The sequence below is a fragment of the Lepidochelys kempii genome, chromosome 2, assembly GCF_965140285.1.
Source record: "Lepidochelys kempii isolate rLepKem1 chromosome 2, rLepKem1.hap1, whole genome shotgun sequence".
Taxonomy (NCBI): domain Eukaryota; kingdom Metazoa; phylum Chordata; order Testudines; family Cheloniidae; genus Lepidochelys; species Lepidochelys kempii.
The window spans coordinates 25,010,325-25,035,223 of NC_136381.1; the positions used below are offsets into that span (position 1 = coordinate 25,010,325).

General features: G+C 38.4%; 1 protein-coding gene across 8 annotated transcripts in view; it reads left to right on the forward strand.

The window, feature by feature from the left end:
* The window catches only part of TAF2 (TATA-box binding protein associated factor 2), a 107,718-nt gene that overhangs the window by 35,555 nt on the left and 47,264 nt on the right, over positions 1-24,899 (forward strand). For 7 of the 8 annotated variants that reach the window (XR_012157106.2, XM_073330253.2, XM_073330254.2 and 4 more), the window contains 9 exons: positions 619-704; positions 7,555-7,690; positions 9,947-10,101; positions 12,046-12,160; positions 12,303-12,412; positions 16,157-16,222; positions 18,145-18,397; positions 21,843-21,983; positions 23,344-23,454. Coding sequence is in view for 7 of the 8 variants with exons in the window: in XM_073330253.2 (XP_073186354.1) it covers positions 619-704; positions 7,555-7,690; positions 9,947-10,101; positions 12,046-12,160; positions 12,303-12,412; positions 16,157-16,222; positions 18,145-18,397; positions 21,843-21,983; positions 23,344-23,454 (1,173 nt within the window). In the remaining variant the exon portion in view is untranslated. The remainder of the gene's footprint in view (positions 1-618; positions 705-7,554; positions 7,691-9,946; positions 10,102-12,045; positions 12,161-12,302; positions 12,413-16,156; positions 16,223-18,144; positions 18,398-21,842; positions 21,984-23,343; positions 23,455-24,899) is intronic. The other variant, XM_073330248.2, reaches the window with a different exon arrangement.

Here is a 24,899-nt window from a genome sequence, read left to right on the forward strand (position 1 = left end):
GCTAGAAAGAAAATTTCCCTGAAGATGTTAATTGTAGTTTCCTTGTATCTCTTTCTGAAGTAGCTGGTACCATGCACTTTCAGAGACAGGATGCAAGACTAGATGGACTGGTCCAGTATGGCAATTCCTATGTTCCTAGTGCTAGTAGTAATCACAGGTGATAGATTATTCTTAGTGGAAACGCAAAACCAATCTGCCTTGGAAACGAAATCACCTCTAACTCCCAGATACTGTTGAAGTCCCTTGCTTTTACTCATCAGGGGATCAGAGGAAGTTTATACTGTAGGAAAGTGAATAGCAAAGTTACTCTGTTATGTTATCAACTGAATATTAAACTTTAGCTCTGTTACTCAGTTCCACTGTTTTATTTCCGTTTGTGTGGATGATGGACATCTGTTCTTCATTGTAATCCTGTAAATATTGCTAGCTCTCTAATGCTAAAATATTGATTATGATTTTTTTCTTAATTGAATTAGTAAAATTACTTCAAATACATTTTCACTTTTTATTGTTCAGGTCTGAGGTTAAGAAATAATCACTTTATAGAACAGTGGAAAGCCCACTAATTAGCCTCTTCCGCTTAACAATATATACATTTTTTTATATCGTACTTTTTAGGAACTAGACCAAATAGTGGTATATGAACTGAAGACTGGTGGAGTTTTACTGCATCCAATATTTGGAGGAGGAAAAGAGAAAGACAAGTATGTTTGTTTAAACTATAAGTCGTAGGGTGTGGTTTTTATGAGGCCATTAATATATACTTTGGGTGTGTTGTGAGGCACAAGACCAAAGGCTGAAGGACTTCAGCTGCCTAAGGCATGTATTAACGGTCTCATAAAGTACATCGTGGGTGTAGTTTATCACTATTGTTTTATGAATCTCTAATTTTAAAACGTAGACACTTATTTTTATTGAATGTTTTTAATTCTGCTGTGAAAACCAGTTTTCATTACAGGGACAGGAGAGGAAAAGGGAGTAAAAAACTTAATTCCTGCTATTTTTACAATGATTTTTAATCATTTTTAGATTTTTAAACAGTATTAATGGAGAATTTGGTAGTTGGATTTGTTTTTCTTTGCTCTCTTGTTTCTGATATCACTTCTTGTTCCATTCACTCTTTTGATGTTGAGCTTTTGTCCTGTTAATTAGAAAAGTGAAAATTAAGTAGACCAGCTGTTAAGAGCCATTGATAAAAGTAGATGGGCTGAGCCATCTGCAGGAATGCTTTTCTGCTTTTGAATGTATGCACATCCAGATTTTATTTTGGTTTAAAATCAGAACTCATAGCCTCAGAAAACCCATTTAATACCTGTACACTGATTTTAAAAAAAACAAAGAAAGAGAGGTTTTCAGAATGAGGGCTGGAAACTAACTAACAATCAGTTTCCCACCTCGGTGAATCCTTAACCACACAAGTCTATATGGTTGTTGACAATCACAGAATCAGCTTGTATGTGTATTCCAAGCCATTATTCCACTTTGCCTACCTGCTCATGTTGGATTTTGCTTTAATTCAGTGCCCTGCTCTTTCACAAATAGCAAATCAGGCAAAGTAGTAATATGGTCTTACTGCACACGCCTCTGGAAAACAAGGCGTAGCTGGTGCGTCTAATTTTAGGCCTCCTGGTCTGGTTGATACCTTGTTAAACTGAATTGGGCGTGCTGAACTAGGACTTGACTTAGTGTTGGGTTTTTTTGTTTTGTTTTGTTTTTTTGTTGGCAGCTAAAAGTATAACAGCAACATATTCTTCACTTCAGAGAAACTGACTTCAGATGAGTGGTGTTGGGGAAAGACACAGAAAAATAGATCAAGTTTTTTAAAAGCCAACAAACTAGGGATTGGATTTTGCTTTATGTTGTAACTTCGTTAGTTTCAGTGGATTTACTCTGGATTTAGAATTGTGTAACAGAGAATACCTTACCCTAAAATGCTTAAAATTGTACATGTTCCCAATACCTGCAGTGCTGAAGGCTGTCAGACACGTCTGTGTGCTTCCATTTGCACACTTTCTCTGCTTTCCTCATTGCAAAAAAGGAGTGCACATAATCATATTTAGTCACTTTTTTTTATTTGTTGCTTATTTTGTAGGTATGTTTTTAATGTTGCCTTGTACATAAATTGTCTTTAAATTGCTAACTTCCGTAAATTATGAATATTTCTAGTGGAGGGGATATTTTTATAATGAAAATTATGTTCAGACAGCTTTGCATTTCTTCTTGCCTCTTAGATGGGTCTGGGAGAAAGTTGATAGCATTTGTGACGGGCCTTTATTTCTATAATTGTTGAGAGGCAGACATCTTTGAATCACTACAGTCCCGTTTAAAGCCTTTCTGATCCCTGGTTAGGTATTAAGTGGACACCATCTGTATAAAAATGACATTTCTCTCAGAAAATCATAATAGATGGTATATAATGCCCTTCATAAGAGTATCAGGTCATTTTACACCTCCGATATAAATTAAAGCAGTATTGCTAATCTGTTCCATTTTAATTTAATAACTAAAATAGATGTGGCTATCTAAATGTAGATAGGAAGCAGGCTCCATAATCATGAAACACTAAATAATTAAAAACATTGGCTCCTGAAGGGTTAATGTCTAGCTATTCCACCTGGAAGCAGGCGGGGCACACCCTGACTGTTTCCTAGGAGCAATGCACACATTGCTCTATCCAAGGACAAGGGCTAGATATGAACCCTGAGAACTTGATTGTTTGGACAGCAACTGTGGGAGGTTTCTTTAGCCTGGGCTCAAGGCCTGAGAACCAGGATTGTAGTAGATAGAGGATGGTAACTAAGCATATGAATCAACGTCATACATTCCTTTGTGTAGCAGTGTGTAATGCTTAGGGGGAGAAATATAATATAAGGAGAAGGTGGAAGGCAGGGGGGGCAGAACAGCCCATCTCCGCTGACCAGCCTGTTTGCTTGCATAAAGCTGTGTTCTGTCTCATCACTGAACCGCAACAGGCTCCAAATGTATTTCAGTTTGCATTTAGAGCAAAATCGTACATGGTTAGTGTAATCTCCGAAGACTCAGTATGATGAAGAGCCTTTGTCTTTGGTTGTTCAGCTCTGTCATTCTATGAAACTCATTAGGATGTTGGGGAGATGGGAAAAACTAATTAGACACTCAGTTCTCAGAGATAACTTTTGCATAAAGAAAATCAACCCTGTTATTCACAGGTAGAGGGACTGACTAGATAACTCACTTCACTCTCAAGCAATCTAATGAAGAAGAGTTAGGTTTTAGCACTGATGTTCTCCTCAACAGCCCTTTGGAATGTGGCCAAAATACAATTAATTTCCATAGTTATTTTTCAGTCATTTCAGTCTCCAGAAAAACCTATCTTTTGCAAATACATGTAATTCACAAGCAGCAAAACACAAGTATTGCTAGCTACAGATTCCCTGGTTTTCTTTAAATCCCCACAATTTGAAGCACTCCATGGGAGAAAGGAAACAATACAGTTCACTGCAATAGGGATGTCTGTTTCAAAGTGAAGCTGCATATGAATTAAATGGGTCACTTCATATTTTTTCACATTCACAGATTTTGGCCCTTCTTGGACAGCCTTTGACTGTGGGGTTGCTAGCTATACAGAGCTTAGCTGCTGCAAAAATGCAAGTAGATTGAAATAGTCTAACAGTTTCTTGGATATAAGAAGAAATTACAAAAAGAGCTGACTGTGTGCATGTGTGTGACAGAGAGAGAGAGAGAGAAACATGCAGACGCTGTACATTTATTAGGGGAGTTGGTCAGACTTTAAGTTTGACCTGGTGGTTTCCATGCCAGATCCTCAAAGGATATAGACCCCTGTTACTTATTAAAAATAAATGTGACTTGGTCTCAATTGTACACATTATTAAAATTTTAAAACTAAAATCAAGGAAACATATCACCAAAGGTAAGCTATTAATATTAAACTAAAAACAAAATGTTATAAGTAATCAAGTTAAGGTCAATATTGGATTGGAGTTAAATCATCAAATTAGTACAAAAACCAGTCAATCTCTATACATTCTGTAAAAGAGACTAAGAAGGTGGTTGTCTGCATATTTATAAATCCCAATTAAAGATTTTACCAAAGTCAATCAAACCAATAATTTAAAGTTTGTTAAATAACTTGTTTTAGTATTAGGCGATCTACTGTCCTAACCACAACCTCGGAGCCAATTATAAAACTTTCTTCTCAAGCTTCGGTTTTTTATGTGGTGGCTAACCTTTATCCTCTCCTCCTCTGTCCTCGACAGAGATTATAATACTAACTTTAGCAGAACAACCTTGATAAACAGAAGTTTAACAAACTTTTATTTACCAGAAATTATAGATGACAATATCAAGTCTTTCAATACTTTCAGGTTCAAAACACAGTATAACAACTGTCTTTATGAGACAATATTTAGGGCTGTTTAAACTATGAGCACTTTTTCTTTCTGGTACCTTCTTCATGTAAACTTTATGGGTGAGTCACAATTCTTGTGTCACTGATGGGTGCCTACTTTTGTCTGGGTGCTGCTAAATCCATTGGGTGTCCCTGCCTGATAAATAGGAGTCTCTCCAATACTAATTTAAGCCACAAAGTCTGTGTACATTTGAAGGAGATGGGGATTCCTGGCTCCCCACTCCCGAAGTTCTGTTAGTATAATTCCTGATTCACTACCTGTGAGAAGGGCAGAGGTTTGGAGCACAGAACATTTCACAACTAACTTTGGGGCTTACCAAATCTATCCTGCCCAGCTGATATGATGGAGCCTGCTACCTCCTTGCAGGCACTGGACATCGGTGAATGACCTTCTTGACGGCAGTTTCCCTGACGCTTTCCAGGAGATCTGCTTGAGGGTGTAGAGCTATTGTCTGCTGTCTCTCAGAGCTGCCCATCAATTGCCTAGGAATTCCTGCTTTTAAACCTTTATTCCACCCGTGACGTAACTGATAGGGGCAGGTCCAGCCAGGCCTACAGCAGCTCTTTAACACCTTATCACTGGCATGTGGTTTATACACCTGTTACAGGACGCCCTCACAGACATGCATACACACAGCCACACGTTCACTTTCCCATCTTAAAAATAAAGAAAATAAAAGGCTAGTGTGTCTTCCAGTTAAGTTCAAGGCAAAAAATAGGGAAAGAAAAATAAGTTACTTAGGATAACAGGAAGTTTGGGAATTCTTCACTTCTCACAGTATTCTGGGCTCTTGTAAAGTAGGAGCTGAAACAACAGACAAGGAGCCAGATGATGATCTGCTGGCCCAGCACTTCTTGTTAGTGGGCCTCCTTCAGGTGCAGGGAGAGACTGGTCAGAGGTTGCAGTGGCCTGACTTTCTCTCCACAACGTGAACAGCCTAGGTAGGAGATTCTGGAAGGTGAATGTTTCCTCGGATGGATGTTGATCCAAAAGGTGAGGCTTCTCAGCCTAGCCCTTGAATTTTTACGAATTTTGCTCACTCTGCCTTGCAGCTCCCCCTTCTCTGCTTCCCAAGTCTGGAAAAAAAGGTGCAAGGGCCTACCTTGAAGCCATGCAAGTTTGAATAGGTCATCGCTAGGAAGCATTAACTTGGGAAAGTTTAAAGCAGCAATTTAAGAATATTCTGTGTTTTTCATATCACAGAGATTGTTGGTCTCTGACCAAAAAATAAAATAATAATATAAAAAATCCAGATACATAAGACCACTTTTGAGGAAGTTGGCATGATCTCATCTGGGTCGAATGTCTTCAGACATGTCACCAGTTTATGGAAAATTCAATATAAAACACCTACAAAAATAACTAAAGGGCAAAACTCTAGCACAACAAAACCAGTCACTGAACGTTAATTCATCAGCCAAACAAAAATAAATTCAGACTTATAAAATTTATCATCTCCAGTTTCTTCTCTACTAATGGAAAACAGGCAAATGTTCTTATTTTTCTCACGAATAAGGCAATTACAGTAACTTTTCTATTTTTGAACTGAACTATAGATCAGGCAACTTATTTTTAAGAGTTATTTTAAATCTTATCAAGAAGAAGTCCATTTAAAATATGTCTGTATGCCATACAAGCTATTCTCCTCAGAGGGGGAATCTGCAGATCATGTGCATTATGATTTTAAACCCAACAGACACTGTGAAATTCAGAATTAGTTATGAGAACTTTTAACTCTATTTCTTGTAGATGTTATCATAAGGCCTTTCATTATCTGATCATATAGTGATGCAGTGTGATATTTTATTTTCCAAATATTTAATTTACAAGTATGATTTAATCCAGATTTTTGTTTAAATTCCTCTTCATCTTCAAGGGCAGTGTCAGTGAGGGTGACTAATTAATAAAATGTTCTAACCAAAACGTACACTGGAAATTTTAGGCCTGTCTCAGAGCAACTTAAAAGCAAGTGAATTTGAAAATATGATGATTACTGACCTCTACTACTTTGGGACATATCATGTACCTTGTACAGGAGATGCCAGTGTGCCTAAATACTGAAGGTGTTTTTAGGTTTTGCTATGCTTTGATTAGTAAACTTTTATTTATTTTTAAATATCTTAAAAGGATTACATTATTCTTTTTTAATTTAGTTGTACTATCCAAGTGCTGAGGAGCTCTAGTCATGGACCAGGACCTTGTTGTGTTTGGTGCTGCACAAAAAGTTTTATAATCAATGTTTTTTTCATTTTATTAAAGTATGATAAAATTATATTCTCTTGAAACATATTGAAAGTTCTTCCATGAAAGCATTTTTTAAATTGTGTTTGAACAAACATCAACTTTTCAACCTAAAAATAAATGCAGAATAGTGGACTTAGAAATGGAAGGAGACTTCTTATACTAATTTCTGTTGGCCAATTAAATTACATTGTTAATACAATATGTAGCTTGTTCACGTTCATTTTAGCTATTTTTGACGGTAAAATCTACCTGAAACAGTGTATAGGATAAGGGATGGTTTGCTGCAATTCAAGACCAGTGAAATATTCTTTAGATGTTATGCTTTAAACAAAAATTCTTTTTCTAGCTATTTTACCATCTATTAACAACAGCCTTGCTGCAGAGATTGGCTTTCAAATGAAACTGAAGTAAAATAAGTGAAATCCATAGAAGGTCAACTAAGTTGTTCTCCTTTGTAGAACAATCAGTTGTATGCTTTCCAAATAAATGTTTGTTTAAATATATAGTAATTGCAATCAAATTACTTTCAAATGAAGGGGGAACCCCCCCACAAAGATATGAGCAATTCTCAGTAGTCTGATGACATATACCCTTTCCACACTGGTTTTTATTGTTTAAATTCTTACTAGACAACTTCATGTTTGTAATATTACTGTTCAAACTGTAGTTTATTCTCATTTATTCTCTGTTCTCCTCTATGTAATATACATACACCTATCTTTACATTATAAAAATTGTAGACTTTTTCATGAATAAGCCCATGATGCATTGTCATCTTAAATAAGTAGAAACAATATGAATGTATACTGCAATCATCTTGTTTATCAGTAACTGTTGTGAGCTTTTTGCCGTAATATTCAGAACAGAAAATACATTAAATTATTTTGATTTAATTTTTCAGCCCTGCATCACATCTGCATTTTTCGATAAAACACCCTCACACACTGTCCTGGGAATATTACACTATGTTCCAGTGTAAAGCCCATCTTGTTATGAGATTGATAGAAAACAGGATCAGTATGGAGTTCATGCTACAAGTAGGTGTTTAAATTCTTATATGAGGTATATTCAACTTTTTATCTTTAAGTACAATTATGTTCTGAAAGTGACTTTTTAAAAATCATGTTGGGGTTTCGTGTTTGCTTGTGTATCAATAACTTCGAGATAAAATGTGCTCATAGTACAGGTAAACTGGATTATAATGTGCAGGTTGGTTATTGCCTTCTCAGATACAGCTAGTAATAAAGGTTCTGAACCCCAAATTATCTCCTCAGTGACATCTTCACAATTTCATTGCCTCCAGTAGAGTTACTGCTTGAAACATAGTAAGCAAAAAAATTTTACACAAAAAAGAGAACCAGCAGGGTTCTGGCCTATGTTGGATTCCTATCATTATCATAACTAAATAATAATAATTAGAATGCAGCTTCTTTGAAAAGTTAAATATTTGTGAGATTTCCAATTCTCTTTCGATTTTATGATTTTGTAAGAAAAAATGTGACACTGTTAATAAAGGGAGAACCAGAACTCTGAAAGCAGTATTCCTCTCTTGTCACTAGAGATGTAATTCTCTTAATTGGTATAATGATAAAATATAGGACAAAACATGCAACTCTAATGGCTCTTGTTTAAACTGGAATCACAGCAACCTATACTATGTTCCTTCATACAGTATCCAGTTGGTAACTTGTCCTTTGTAGTCAGTGTAAAAGAAAAGTCAACCCTGATATGCACTTTAAATACAGCAGTTTACTGTCCCGAGAAATAAATTCAGTAGCTTGTTTTACGATAGCCTTAGATGTTAATCTTCTTTTATAGCAAGGTATAATCGAGTTTTTAGTAGACTTTGAGTCATAACACAGTAATGTAGTACATGAGTAGGGCCCTACCAAATTCACAGCCATGAAAAATGCGGCATAGACTATGAAATCTGGTCTTTTTTGTGCTTTTACTCTATGCTATACAGATTTCATGGGGGGAGACTAATGTTTCTCAAATTGGGGGTCCTGACCCAAAAGGGAGTTGCAGGGGGGTTGCAAGTTTATTTTAAAGTGGTCACAGTATTGCTACCCTTACTTCTGCGCAGCCTTCAGAGCTGGGCGGCCAGAGAGCGGTGGCTGTTGGCCTGGCACCCAACTCTGAAGGCAGTGCCCCGCCAGCAGCAGTGCAGAAGCAAGGGTGGTAATATCATACCATACCATACCATGCCACCCTCACTTCTGTGCTGTTGCCTTCAGAGCTGGGTGGCCGGAGAGTGGAGGCTGCTGACTGAAGGCCCAGCTCTGCAGGCAGTAGCACAGAAGTAAGGGTGGTAATATCATACCACACCATCTTTACTTTTGCGCTGCTGCTGGCGGTGGATCTGTCTTCAGAGCTGGGCTCCCGGGTAGCAGCTGCCACTCTCCAGCTGCCCAGTTCTGAAGACAGCGCCGCCACCAGCAGCAGCACAAAAGTAAGGGTAGCAGTACCGTAACACCCCCTACAGTATCTTTGTAACCCCCCTACAATGACAACATCATGAAATTTCAGATTAAATAGCTGAAATCATGAAATTTATGATTTTTAATATTCCTATGACCATGAAATTGACCAAAATGGACTGTGAATTTGGTAGGGCCCTATACATGAGATATAATCATAAAGAATTTTTTTTATAAAAATGCACATATAACTAGGTAAGTTAGTTATTGGAGAATGCATCTTAGATGTAAAAGGGAGGTAAAGAAATCATATGTATTATCATATTTGTGTAAAAGAAATGATTGCTGTTGATGATAGTTAACCTCAACTGTAAGCTCTCAAAGCATTTATAGTCTTGTGCTTTAGAAATGCTTATAGCTAGATAATAGATACTGAAATACATTTCTGCATTCAACTCCATGTAAATTTATTAGAAAACTGCCTGTTAAAATATGCCTGATGATGAGTGATGAGCAAAGATAGGAAAGGGAGAAATAGTGTGTAACTTCCTTTTGTCCCAGGGCTAAACATTTTATTTGTCAATAAAGATAATGCTGGCACTGCAGCTGCCTTTGAATTAGGCCTAACCTCTTCCCAGCAGCATTGTTTTTACCCCATTGTCTCTGCACTCTATCTGCAAATCCCAACTTCAGGTAGCGACAAGCTAATGAGTTTCTGAAATCCCTTTGTTTTGAAAGGGATTGATTTTTTTTTTAAGGTAAACGTTACAGAAGGAGCTGATTGGCGTTAATGTTGCCTGAAGACAATCAAGGTAAAAAATTCATATAATTCAGTATTCAAAATATGTAAAATGAATTTTTCTTTCATTTTAGGTTTTCAACAAACTGTTGAGTCTGGCCAGCACTGCCTCGTCTCAAAAGTTCCAGTCTCACATGTGGAGTCAGATGCTGGTTTCCACATCTGGATTTTTGAAATCCATCTCTAATGTCTCTGGCAAAGACATCCAGCCTTTAATAAAGCAGTGGGTGTATCCTTTTCATTCTAGTTCTGGATTGTTAAAGTGGAGAAGAAATGTAGCTTTTTGTTGGCACTATTAAAGGAATGTGCAGGAAGATATGAAATGCCTAAATTTTTAAGAGTTAGAAACAAAGGGATTAATATTAAAAATAGGCACAAACGACTTATTCATATTCCTTTCATAGTGACTTACAGTATGCTGGCTTTTTCTGGGTGCTCTTTGCTTTTCAAGACTGGAAGGAGTTGCAGTATTTGTCAGTTTTACCAGTAGTGAAATTACTATAAAGTTCAAGCGCTCTCATGTAATTAAAGGTCAAACTATACTATAGGGATCCAGGGGCATTGCCATTAGAAATATGCTAAAGTCTAACGTGGAAAATGCTATAGTCTGGTGCATTTTCAGATGTGATTTCCAGTAAATCACTGTGGCATAAATAACCTGGGGTAGCAGATTGATAATAACAGTACATTTTTTAGATCAAAGTGAGCCCTAATACCAGCAGAAATTTAAAAATAATTTTTTATCTATTTTCATTGGTATTTTAAATAAATATTTTATGGCTGCAGCAAAATCAGAGAGACAAAGTAGTTGAGGTAATATCTTTATTAGACCAACTTCTGTTGGTGGAAGGGACAAAATTTTTAAGCTTCACAGAGCTCTTCTTCAGGTTTGGGGATGGTAACCAGAGTGTCTAATCTAAATACAAGTTGGGACAGATTGTTAAGTGTAAGGGGATCACACATGCCATATGGTTGTGAATAAAATAAAGCAATAGTTGTCACACAAACTAAAACTATTCACAGAAATGGTTAAACCAGTAGCTGCCTGAAATACAAAACTGGTGGAGATCACTGTTCATATTCAATTTTACTGATGGTGACAAACCCAAGAACACTACCATAATGACCCAGATTGAAAAGCTTCTAGAAAATAGATGTTTTATGTGAAATCTGGGTAGAAAACAATAAACTATAATCTCTGGTCACATTTCTCTGAGTTTCACTTGGCCAAAACACACAAAAAATCAATCCTACTTACTGGTGGTGCTCAAATTGAGAGTCTGGCCTTCCTGAAGAGAGACCCAGTACTGCTAGAGCAGTGGTCCCCAAACTTTTGGGGGTCACGCCCCCCCCTTTCCCCCGGGCTCGGGGGGTGGGGGGGAGTACGCGGCCGGGGCCAAAGCTTGGGGCAGGGGCGAGAGCAGAGCTGCAGCTGGGCTGCGATGGGGGCTGGCAGCTAGGCCTGTGGCCAGGTGCGGTTCCACTCCCAGCCTTGCCCCCAAGCTCGGCCCCAGGCCAGGAACAGAGCCGTGGCTAAGGCAAGGGGCTGGTGCTGGCCCAGAAGCGGAGCCGCACCAAGGCTGGGGACGGGGCCAGGCGAGAGGATGGGAGCTGGGGACACAGGGGCAGGGGCAAGACCAGAGCGGAGCTTGGGGTGGGAAGGGGCTGGGTGGCATTTCCTCCCCAGCCCCTGTGGGGGCTGGCCCGGGCCACTCTGTGCCCCCCGTGCATTCCTCCACGCCCCGCCAAGGGGGTGTGCCCCACAGTTTGGGGATCTCTGTGCTAGAGGAAGTGCGCAAGGACACCTGTGGAAAATGGTATGAAATAATACGGCTTTTCATTATGACACTTCACAGTAGTAGGTATTCTGTCTACAGTTCTTTTTGTTGCTTTCTGTAATCTTGTTTTCTCTACCAGCATATAAAAATCTTCAATAAGACTATTTTAAAAAATATTCCTGAGGTCCTCCCTTTGCACATGGCTTTTATCTCCCAGTGATGGGACTGAAGGGAGCCCAAAATATTTTCCCCTCTCCACTTTTCTTTGAACCTTTTTATGCTGTGACAGTCAAATACAAATCTAGTGCAAAATGTGAGAATGTAAATCTTATAAAAGTTATTTTTATTTATAAACACTATCTGTTGTCCCTCAAGATTCCTATACAATTTATTAGGGATCAGAGTGGTGTGGTCAAATTTTATGGCAGTTTTGCGTTTAATAGAAAACGAAATGTATTGGAATTGGAAATAAAGCAAGACTACACTTCTCCTGGGACCCAGAAATATGTGGTAAGGTCCATTTTCCATAGTTTACAACACTGCTGATATGCATTTATCTCTGTACACACATTTATAAACTTTAGGTTTATATTTATATTAGACAAATTCATTTTTATTACTCTAATAATTAAATTATCTTAATTTTCTTCAGGGTCCTCTTAAAGTGACAGTCCAAGAACTTGATGGATCTTTCAACCATACGTTGCAGATAGAAGAAAACAGTCTTAAACATGATATACCTTGCCATTCCAAAAGCAGAAGGTAAGAATTAGAGCTACAGAATGCAGATGTTTATAGAAGGTATGTATAATAATGTCCAGTACAATTAATGGGAAATGTGAAATCTAAATCTTTTAATACTTCTTTTTGTAAATGTTGATAATCTTACTGTATAATTTACCAATTTTGTGATAATAGAATCATAGGCCAGAAGGGACCACCAAATCATATAGTCTGACCATCTGTATATTACAGGTCACCTATAGCAACCAGCACCAATTAACTCAACAACCAAAATTAGTTAGACCAAAATATTACAGCCCACAGGAGACTATGCTGTTGTGTGCCACAGGCAGAGAGCAGGAAGGACCGAGGTGCAGTAAAGCCTGAGGCCTCCATAGTGGCAGGGAAATGATTAAGTGAGATATACCAAGATAATCCTGGCAAGTGACCTGTACCCACACACGGAAAGTGAAAAATCCCAAAGGTCATTGCCAGTCTATCCTGAGGGAAAGTTCCTTCCCAACCCCACATATGGTGATCAGTTAAACCCTGAGCATGTGAGCAAGAACCAGCTAGTTAGGCACCTGAGAGAGAGACTGCTCAGTGCCAGTTTAGAGCCCTGGCATGCTCCATCCAATGTCCCATCTCCAGGCATGGCCATCACTGGTGCTTCAAAGGAAGAAAATTTAAAAAGAGCAAACCAGAGTATATTCTGGTGGGGGGACATCCCTTTCTGACTGCTGTAGGTGGCCAGCTGAAACCATGAAGCATGACGTTTAGGAACATAAGATGAAAACCAGAAGTGAGCCCTATGGCTGCCAAGCCCTGCCCCCTACCATCACAAGCAACCCCATCATATAATCACATTCATAAATTTGTCCAGCTCCCTCTTAAAAGTAATTAAGTTGTTTGCCACTACAACTCCTATTAGGAGGCTGTTCCAGAACCTCACCTCTGATGGTTAGAAACCTAATTTCAAGTCTGAATTTGTTCATGGCCAACTTATACCCATTTGTTCTTGTGCCAACGTTATTCTTTATCTTAAATAGCTCTGTGGTAAATACCCTCCCTGGTATTTACTCTCCCTTTATAGAGAGCAATCATATCTTTTCTCAGCCGCCTTTTTGTTAGACTAAACAAGCCAAGCTCTTCCAATCTCCTCTCATAAGATAGGCATTTCATTCCCCTGATCAGCTTAGTGGCTCTTCTCTGCACCTGTTCCAGTTTAAATTAATTACTCTTGAACATGTGTGACCAGAGTTGTACACAGTATGCCAAGAGGTCTCAGTGCTGTATACAATGGCATTAATACTTCTCTGTCTCTATAGGAAATGCCTTGTCTGATGTAGCTTAGAATCATATTTTCCTTTTTCACAGCCATGTCACTTTGGTGGCTCATAGTATCCTGTGATAAACCCACATACCCAGATCTCTTTTCTCCTCTGTCGCTTCCAACTTATGAGCCCCCAGCTTGTAGCAGAAATTCTTATTATTAGACCCTTAGTGCATGACCGTGAACTTTGTGCTATTGAATTTCATTTCATTTCTGTCACTCCAGTATTCAAGGTCATCCGTCTCTTCCTGTGTAATATTCAGCTCCTCTTTTTTATTGAGATTGCCTCCCAACTTTGTATCATCAGCAAAATTTCATTAGCACACTCCTACTTTTTGTGCCAAGCTCATTAATAAAAATATTGAATAAGATTGCTCCCAAGACCTATGTTTGAGTAACTCCACTAGTAACCTCCCTTGAATACAGTAATTCACCTTTCAGCACAATCATTTGCCTTTTTCCCTTTAGTCAGTACCTTATTCACTTGACAGTTCTAGTACCTGATCCTCATCTTCTCTAATTTTACTAATAATTTCCCATGTGGTACTGTATCAAATGCTTTACTGGAGTCCAAGTACATTAGATTTATCTAAAAAATCTAAATCTAAATTTATCTAAAAAATCAGTTATTTTCTGAAAGTAGGTTAGTCTGGCATGGTAAACCCATGTTGCATTGCATCCCTTTACCTCCTTGAATTTAATTTTTTGTTCCTTCACAATTTGTTCTAATTGTTAAGGAAAGAATAATTGCATAGTACTGAGGTCAAACTAACAGGTCTGTAATTGCCTGGATCACCTTTTCCCCCTTTTTTAAATATAGGTACAACATTATCTTTCTCCAGGCATTGGTAGATGACTATTCTCCCAAATAGATAGATGTATTAAAATCCTTGCTACTGGACTAGCAATCTCATGTGCCAGTGTTAAGTATTCTGGTATGGAAATTACTCAGTGCCCCCAACTTGAGTGCATTAAGTTCTTTGAATTCTTCTTCCACGTCAGCTATGGTAATTTTCATTTCTAGAAGCTCATTTCTATCAGCCATACTGACTTCATGCACATGTTCCATATTATCTTATTGAAAATGAAGGCAATAATAATATAATATAATTAGCAGACATATCTACAATGTGTCAAAGAGAGAAAATTCAGAGGAAAAAGCAGAACCCGTCATTAGCACTACATTCACAGGTAATCAGATACTAAGACTTGACAACAAATTTCCAGTTGTTCATAAAGTTCCTAGGCCTTGTAAAAATCTAAACAGAAACTTGTTTGTGTAATATGGAAGAGTTTTTAGTAAATTTTAATTTCTTTATGAATTGCTCAAAGAGAAATGGCTCTGAATGGGAAATCTCCCCAAGAAAGAAGACCAGAAACAACAAGAAATAACTCAAGTCAGACAACTGGATTAAAAAATATCATATTTTCCCCTTCCCTAAAATTATCAAGACTGTATTGATTAAACTGATGAATAAAACAAACCAAATACCTCCCTATTCAGATTGTCTCAGTCTCCTAAAAAGATTTTTTTAAAATCACTTCAGCCTCAACTTTGCAAAGATGTATGTGTGTACTTAATTTTAAGCATGTAAGTACTGTAGTCTTATTTAAAACAGTGGGTCTCCTCATGTGCTTCAAGTTATGTGAGTAAGGGTTTGCAGGATCTTAAATGAGTCAGAGTGGGAGAGAAGGGGAATTAAGTAACTAAAAAAAGACCCTTCCCAAAAATCATTTATTTTGGAGTTTTACAAAAACTACGAACATGCATATGTACGCCATGATGTTACCCCACCTTCAGCAAAACATAAATAATCAAAATACACAATGAGAAATTTTAATAAACAAAGCTAAAATACCTCTTCATGGAAGTGGCATCACTGATGGGGTGTTGTCAGGACCACCGGCAGTGAGGACTTTAGAAAGACTGAAATATAAACCCATGACACAGTGCTTCTCAAACTATGAGTCGGGACCTCAAACTGTGAGTTGCAACCCCATTTTAATAGGGTTGCCAGGGCCAGCATTAGACTTGCTAGGATCCAGTGTTGAAGCCCGAGCTCCACCCCACACCCAGGGCAGTGGGGCTGGGGCTCCGGTCTCATCTTTCCCCACCCAACGTGGTGATGCTCGGGCTGTGCCCCTGTCTCCCCCTCCACCCAGGGCTGCAGGGCTCGGACTCTGCTCCTTCCCATCCCCTGGGTTCATGTATTAGTTGTGTTGTCAGAAGGTAGTTGTGGTGCAATGAAGTTTGAGAACCTCTGCTATAACATAATGATGTTTTTAATAGGTACACGTACTTTATCTCAGTTTTCACAGTGATCACATATTACACTTAATCCTGATTTAAACATGTTATATGTTGTTATATAGAGAGAGAGAAAGAGTCAGTATAGTTATTCTTCATTTTTAAGGTATAGCTTAAATTGTATCACTTTTTTAAAACACAGAAATAAGAAAAAAAAGATTCCGTTAATGAATGGAGAAGAGGTGGACATGGATCTTTCTGCAATGGAGTAAGTTGGTTTGTTGAAGACAAAGGGACATTGTCTCCTCCATGCTTACATATAATTCCCTTATTAGTATTAATATATGCCCTAGGCATTTTTTAAGGTTTTGGGTGATAATATTTATCTTTCAGTTCATAATTGCTGTTTATTCCTGTAATCCGTATAATTTTTATATTTGTCATTGTTTTTCAATATCTGAGGTTTTATTTTCCTAGTTGGGGATAGTTTAGGAAATTCTTATTATTCTACTATAAATGGGTAGAGTAATATGAGCCATTTTTGTAGAAAGCTCAAACTGGGCATGATAATCTATTGGAATAAATGAAGATGTTCATTCCTGTGCATTTCTAATCATATCTCTAAACTTAGTTTAAAAATAAAATTTAAACAAGTATTTAATAAAGAAGTGTTAATTGCAATTTTAGTTTTGCAGTAGAATTTGTTGCCCTTGCATTAAACTTAGGGAAATATTTGATGGAGCTCAGTGAAGGCCATATGAGTACCTGGATGGATGGATCTATCTTAGATGAGTTCCTGAAATCTGGGATTCATTTATACTTAATCCATCTTGACTGCAAATTAATTATATACAAATGTTTTGTACTGAGACCTATATGCTAAAAGTATATTTATAAACTCTTGTATTAATTCACTTGGAACTATCTTGCTTCAGGGAAGCAGGGTCAGTTCTTGCTGTGAACAAATGCCCACTGTTTTCTCTGTGAGTTTGAACTGGTTTTGTTCTCTGAACTACTGAAGGTGTTGGCAACTTTCATGTACTCCTGTGCTGATGAAGGCCAGTGGTCCATTATTGGTAAACATTGTCATCACCTCCATGAAGGAAAGCAGATTGCCTGTTACTCTTCAAGAGAATTAGGAGTAAAAGAATCTGATAAATTAAGCCTCGTTTTTGAACATGTGATCTAGTAATGTAAATTTATAGAGGACGTTTTCATTGGTGAATTTTTTAATGAATAATTTCTACATATTAAATACACAAAAATAATTTGACAAATAGTGCAGGTATCATGTACAAAAGAAGAGATGATCAAAATTAACTGTAAATGGTTCTGATCATTTATGGTCATGTGGCTAGGGCACTGCACAGGGACTTGGGAGCCCTGAGTTCTGTTCCTGGATCTGCCAGGGTGTGTGCTTGGGCAAGCTACTTCACCTCTCGGTGCCACTGCTTTCCCTCTCCCCAGAAGTTATACAAGCTAATAAATATAAAGATGCATACATTAAGAGCATGAGATATGCGTATGTTCATTATCGATAACCTCATCCTCCTCCTGTGCTCTCTCCCTATCCTTTGTTTATTGCTGAGTGTCATCATCTTGCTGTGTTATTGACTTTTACATGATAAGCTTCTTGGAACAGAGGCCTTTACTGGCCTGTAAAGCATTATATATGGCTACAGTGCTATATAATATTGTATTGGAGGAAAACACCCTTTTGGAGGGCACCACTAAATAATTTAATTTGTGGAAATGAAATATGGTAAATGGAACCTTTTGATTCTGGGTCACTACTTTAAATCCTGTGTAGTAGTACTTATGACTTGGATCTTTTAATAGCTTTAGGTGTCTGTGAAATGAGCTGGTGATCCCTGTCAGTTTCCACCATGATAGTTCACCACTTGTTAAAAACCATCAGTGCCATTCTCTCTTATTGGCCATCTTGTGGGTGGTCTTAGCGTTGTTCAGCCATGCCAGATACAGTCTCTGAGGAAAGAGAATTAAACACATCAAGACTATTACTTATTTTGCTGTTACCTGTCATATGGCTAGCAGTTTAGCATGTTTAATAGTGGTTTAGCATTTTTATTTATTTTTTGTTAATTTACAATTAGCTGAGACATCATTTTTATTTACTATTGTAGGCTTACAATGTTTTAAGCTATGAATGTTTTGTGTGTCTTTTTTTAGTGCTGATTCTCCTTTACTCTGGATTAGAATAGATCCAGATATGTCTGTATTGAGGAAGGTAGAATTTGAACAAGCTGACTTCATGTGGCAATATCAGCTTCGGTATGAGAGAGATGTAGTTGCACAAGAAGAATCCATTTTGGCATTGGAAAAGTTCCCCACTCCAGCATCACGACTTGCCCTGACTGATATACTAGAACAAGAGCAATGTTTCTACCGAGTGAGAATGCTGGCCTGCTTCTGTCTTGCAAAGGTGAGATCACATAGCATAGAAATAATGAGAGAAATCTGCTAGACATTGTAAACATTTGAAAATGAGTCAAAAATCATCATAGTTCTTAAATTGGCTTGATATCTGGCCTGTTTAAAGTGGTTTGCCAAGTATTTTTAACATGACTGATTTGAAAGGAAAGCTTTATTATTTTAATCTGTAAACGGAGACTGCAGAAAGCTTTCATAATAATTGTCAAAATTGAGATGTCAGACATTTAAACCACAAGGGATTTTTCCAGATTTCATTAAGTTGCAGAAATAAAAGAACTTTTGTTTAAAAATTTATCAGAGAGCCAAAATTTATTTTATTTTGGTGGGAAAGTCCTTGGCCCTTCTTCTGAGAAATCTGGTGAAGTGGTGAATTTCACCTTTATAGCATGAGAGAGACTACTATGTGCATTCAGATTGTTGCAGTATATATCTTTAGGTTGAGTGATGAAAAAATAAATGTAATGTTAGTCTACATTTGAAAATTAAGAATCAAATTGTTGACTTAAAAAAGGCCAGGGAGACAGTTTGGTTACAAAACTAGTAAGTACTAAAGGAGTTCAAATAAAAAGCAAATTGGATATCACTGGAAACCTACAGGTAGAAATGTAAAAAGAGTGAAAATTAAAAAAAAATCTTAAGCATAATCAAGGAGTAGCTGAATGTTTTCTGGTGTGTAATAGATTAATTTCTCTGAACTTCCTTTCTATCATTACGAGAATGTATACAATATATATCTGTTTGAAAATATGTTTAGAGTAACGTTATTTTCAAAATCAAAAGACTTGTGGCAATATATTTTAGCATCACAAAATACTAACACAAAAAATAGAAGTACACTTTCTCCATTATGTACTGTCATTGATACAGTCAGTTTCTGACTCGACAGTGACGTGCATATTTATTGGAGTGCTCTGAATGAATTCATTATGAAAAACTCAGTATGTCTCTTGCTTAAAAGTGAATATTAAAAATTAACATCTTTGATAGCATCTTCCCTCATTTCATTTTTCACTTTAAAAACAGCTTATTATACTGAACACTTTTATCGCTGTATTGTTTGCTCCTGGTAAACAGAGTAAATTCTGCTGAGTGTAGCTATATGAACAAGTTGATGTCCATGCAAGTGGTAGGTGTTTCACAGAAAAGACAGATCCCAGCCCCCAGAGAGATTATAATCTAAATGATTTGACAGACAAGTGAGGCTATAACATAAACCAGACCGGAGCATGGAAGAATATGGATTATGGATATTTGATTATACAGTTACTGCACACATCTTGATTTGTTTGTGTATATACACTCACACATATATACATATAAATATGCATATCGTCATAATTTTTAGGGGATGTGGCAGAAGAGGTTTTTTCATGAGTTATTTGAGTTAGGCCAGGGTGAAGGTTTGACATGTAGATTTTGAAAGGATATTCTAAGTATAAAAAGACAAAATGGAAGAAGGTACAGATGTGTGAGGCACTTTGAGTTTGGCATCCTTGATAGTGGAAAAGGCAAAAGGAGACCAGATCAGAGGTGTGTAGGGACTTAAAAACTAGGGAAAGAAATTTGAACGTCCTCTGCAGCATAATGAGAAGTCAGTCAAATGGAATATCGAGAGAGAAGACATGGTTGAAGCAATGGTTGAGAGAGATTTTGGCTTGAATATTTTTCATTGAGCGATTGGTGATGGTGAAGATAATAATTGTTTATTAGTATTCAAAATAATTATGTTGCAGGAGTGCCCAGGGTATTCCATTGTGCTAGGTGCTATTCAAAGACAAAGGTAGCCATGGTCCCTATTAGTCCAAAGAAGATTACTGTCTAGTAAAGGGCCAAATTTTATATTAAGGGAGAGGAGGTGATTACTGTAGTTAAGGAAGAAATATGCTTAGGGATTGACAGCAGGAACAGAAAGGTCAATTCTTGTTAAAAGTTGTAAGGAAAAATATATTGTTGGTTGAATATGATGTGAACAGTATAAGTTAGATGGGAACATTGAAGCTGTCCTAGAGCTTTTATATATTCCCTGAAAGTAGAAATAACTCAAGACAAGCTTCTTACCTTGTGGTTTGGAAAACTTGGTCATTCATTTAATTCATGCATGCATGGAAGATTTCCACCAAAGGCCACATGCAAACTATAGCATGTAAATAGAACAGAGAAACAGAAAAAGTGGCTAAGTCAGTGACTGAGAAGGTAAGAAATTAATGTGACTAAGTAAAAAAAATATAAAAAGATACTAAAGATACTGCTGTTGGCTCAATTTAGTATAGATGATCTTGGTCCTATAGATCGGGGTGGCCAAACTTACTGACCCTCCAAGCCACACACAACAATGTTCAGAAGTTCGAGGGCCGGAGGCAACTGCCGGAGCTTGGGACTTCAGCCCTGCTCCTGCTGAATTCATGAGCCCTGGCAGACATGTCCCATGGGGCTGAAGCCCCAAGAACCCCTCCCCGCTGGGCAGAAGCCAGAGGAGACAGAGAGGGTCATGTGTCCCTCCAGATTTTTGCTAGGGTTTGCTGACCCCGCTCAGTCACATGGTGCTGCCAAGCCCTCTCCCTGCATGGCAGCTGCTGGAGACAGCAGCAAATAGCTGGGAACTGCAGGGAGAGCAGATGCTTTTGCTGCTGCCTCTCCTTGTGAAGCTAAAGCAATGTCCCCTCCCTGAAGCTCCCAGCTGTTTGCCGCTGCCTCTCCATGCAGAGCTAACACCTGAGAGCTTCAGGGAGGGGCCACTGAGGGTAAGAGGGTGGGCATGCCGGTGGTGCTGGTGGGGAGACTCAAGCTATGGGGGGAGGGGTGAATCTTTAAATTGTGTCCCCCAACTCTCAGCAGGCACCAGTCATCTCTGGCAGAAGCCCCTATTCCCACCACCCTACCACAAGATTTGCCTGACTGCAGTCTGCTCATAGTCCATGACTACAGCTAGACAGGAGCCTGAATTGCCTTTTACTCTTGGGGTGGTCCTTTACTCTTGGGGTGGTTGACGCGTGGTTGAAATCTAGGTTGAGGTTATTGGCAGGGTAAATTTGGGAAGTTGTTATTGCAAATGTCTCGTCCATAATTGGCTTCTGTAGAGACAGAAAATTTGGCTTAATGAACAGAAAATATTTGTCTAAAATATAAAAGGAGGAAACAATTAAAAACAGAAATTGATCGTGCAATGGTAATTAGTTGCAGACTTCCTATAAGTAAAATGAGTTCCACACATTTTAGTTCCAGTGCATAGAAGGTATGTTGGAGATGATATTATATTGATAAAAATATGTTTCTGTTGAAAAGAGTATGCAAGCATATGGAAGAATGCTGTTCATTCTGTCCAATTATTGTATTTTTTTTTAATTATTGGAAACAAATATGTGTGTTTTTGTTCAGCCTATGATAAACTTGCAGAGGTGGTGGTAATGTGCCTTCCCTTCCCCCTAATTATATAGATTGCAAATTCCATGGTAAGTACATGGACAGGACCACCAGCCATGAAGTCACTCTTTACCCGAATGTTTTGTTGTAAAAGTTGTCCAAACATTGTGAAGACCAACAACTTCATGAACTTTCAAAGCTACTTTCTGCAAAAGGTAAAATATGTTTTCTCATTGTACTTTTTAAAGATATGTCAAAGGAAGAAGTTTTTTTCTACAAGTGACAAATTCCACAATATAAATAGTAAAAACACTGTCTGAGCCACAAGCCAAAATCACTGGTTCTCTCCACAATCTCAGTCTGACTGTATCTAACTTTGTTATGCTGTGTCTGTTTGTTCCATTCTTGTCAGCAGACAGTAATTTGAAAGTTATAACAGTTCTTCTTTCTGAATAGCTAATAGAGAGCAGGAATCTTTTAAATTTAAAATATATTTCACTATTCAGAACCAAGTATATGGGCATAATAGAGGAAAATGTTTTGTGAGTATGTGCAAACGTAATCTTACACAGAACTTATGTTTTTAGTTACCATTGTTAAACAATTTTTGTTCCTCTTACCTAAAGTTAAATATTCATATTATTTGTCAGCTGTTTTTTGAATTAATTGATGTCCAAGAATCTCTTATGACAAATATTATTCAGAAGTCATTATTATGGAATCTGAAGTTGTGCACTAGTTAGCCTGCAGAACGGAATAATCGTTTCACTGTTGCCATTTGTTTTCCCCTCTCCATCCTATGGTTTGTCAAACCCACTTGTTGCATCTAAATTTAGATTCTAAACTTCTCAAGTCAAGGACTGTCTTTTATACTGTATGTGTACAGTGCCTAGCATAAAGGTGCCCCAATCTTTTGAGGCCCCTCCTTGCTATTGTGATAAAAATAACAACAATTGAAATGATTGACAATGATTTCCTGTCAAGCTCTGTTTTTAAAAGAATTGTGGGTTATTGAGTTCTGTTCCATAGGCCTTTTACCTCCTAACTTTAGTTTTAATCACACTTCTTCCACATCCTTCTCCCACCCCTCCCCTCCAAAAATACTCACCCTTTTTCACCATCTCTCTCTCTCTCTCTCTCTCTCTCTCTCTCATCCCAGCCTTCTTTCCTATTCTTGCAGTCTCAAATGCTTTTGGTCTTTGTTTATTCTCTCCTGCTACCTTTAGTGTTGTTTCTCTTAACCCTCCGCTTCCTAAATATTAGATTCTGCTTCTCATGATGTTTCATTTGCCATGTTTAGCCTTATTTGCCTGGCATCAACTTCCTCTCCTGCATACTCAGAGCCATTTCCAGTCTCCATCAGAGCTAACTGTTTTTAGAAAATAACTTCACAGTACTTTCAACTAAAAATTGTGCAACCCTTTGTATATAAGGCATGAAGTCTGACTTTCAAAAGCCATCTAAAAATTGCTTTTCAAAATGTAAAACTGTTCATTGCTCATTGTTTGATTTAATATTTAATGTTTTTGTTTTTTGTGCTAATATAATAAAAAAATTATTTTAATCTTCACACAGACTATGCCTGTTGCCATGGCCTTGCTGAGGGATGTTCATAACCTCTGTCCTAAAGAGGTTTTAACATTTATTTTAGACCTAATCAAGTACAATGACAACAGGAAAAATAAGGTAAGGAACCTGTCTGAAAATGTTTGATGATCTATTTTAATGACTCTCTCTTCTTATATGCAGTATATAGAGCAATAGTCTTTTCTGTACAATGCCCTGTGCTACTAACTTATATGTATGTGAACATATAATGTGTGAATATACACACTGATTCAGCAAAACTGGTAATAGATAACTTGGCCTCCATCATTCCTTCCCTGGATCTAGGAGACTGGTACGCTACCATTGACCTGAAAGATGCTTACTTTCGCATATCGATGTTTCATGGACACAGACTGTTCCTACATTTCGAAGTTGGGACAGTTCTTTTCCAATTCACAGTGCTCCCTTTTGGCCTAGCAACGGCACCAAGGATGTTTACGAAATGCATGTCCGTTGTGGCAGCCTACCTGAGACATTGGGGTATTCAGATTTACTCATACCTCAATGACTAGCTCATCAAGGGCCTCTCCAGGGTCCAGGTCCAGTACAGCATCGAGATGTTGCAAGCCACTTGTCAAGCTCTGCACCTGTTGAGAAACAAACAAACAAAAATCAACATTGATTCTGGTCCAACGGATAAGAGTTTATCGGAGCGGTGCTAGACTTTACCCGAGCCAGAGCATTCCTGCTAGAGGCCATGTTCAGGCAATGTCAGATCTGATTGCCAGTATCACTGCCCATCCACTCACCACTGGCTGGGTCAGTCTCAGACTAGTGGGGCACATGACAGCATGCATCTACGTTTTCCAGCATGTGAGACTCAGGCTGCATCCCCACGTGATGTGGCTGGCATTGGTCTACTCCCCAGCCAGACATCACCTAGACAAGGTCATCGCAATCCCTCCGCGGGTACTTACCTCTCTGCAGTGGTGGTTCGACCTGATTCTGGTGCTGGAAGGTGTGCTGTTTGCGAGCCTGTGACCAGTGGTCTCCCTGATTTCGGATGCATTTGACCTTGATTAGGGAGCACATCTCGGTACACTGCTGACTCAAGGGTTATGGTCTCGAAAGGAGCGTGCATTGCATATAAACATGAGTAAGCTCTGAGCCATCTGCCTGGCTTGCTGTGTCTTCCTTCCCCAACTGTCGGGCTGGGCAGTGCAGATGTTGATGACACAGAACATGGAGGCCATGTTGTCCAACAGGCAGGGGGGAGCTTGACTGTTGGCTCTGTGCCAGGAGGCCTTCTGTCTATGGGACTTGTGCATCCAGCATGCAATCCACCTGGAAGCCTTGTACCTCTCTGGCGTCTGGTACATGCTGGAGGATTGCCTCAGCAGGTCCTTCTTTCACCACGAATGGTCCCTTCACTCACAGGTCATCAGAATGCTCTTCCAGAAGTGGGGAGCTCCCCGAGTGGACTTGTTCGCCACCAGACAGAACAGAAAGTGTCATCAGTTTTGTTCTCTCCAAGGCCTCAGCAGAGGCTCACTGTCTGATGCCTTTCTCCTGTCTTGGTCAGG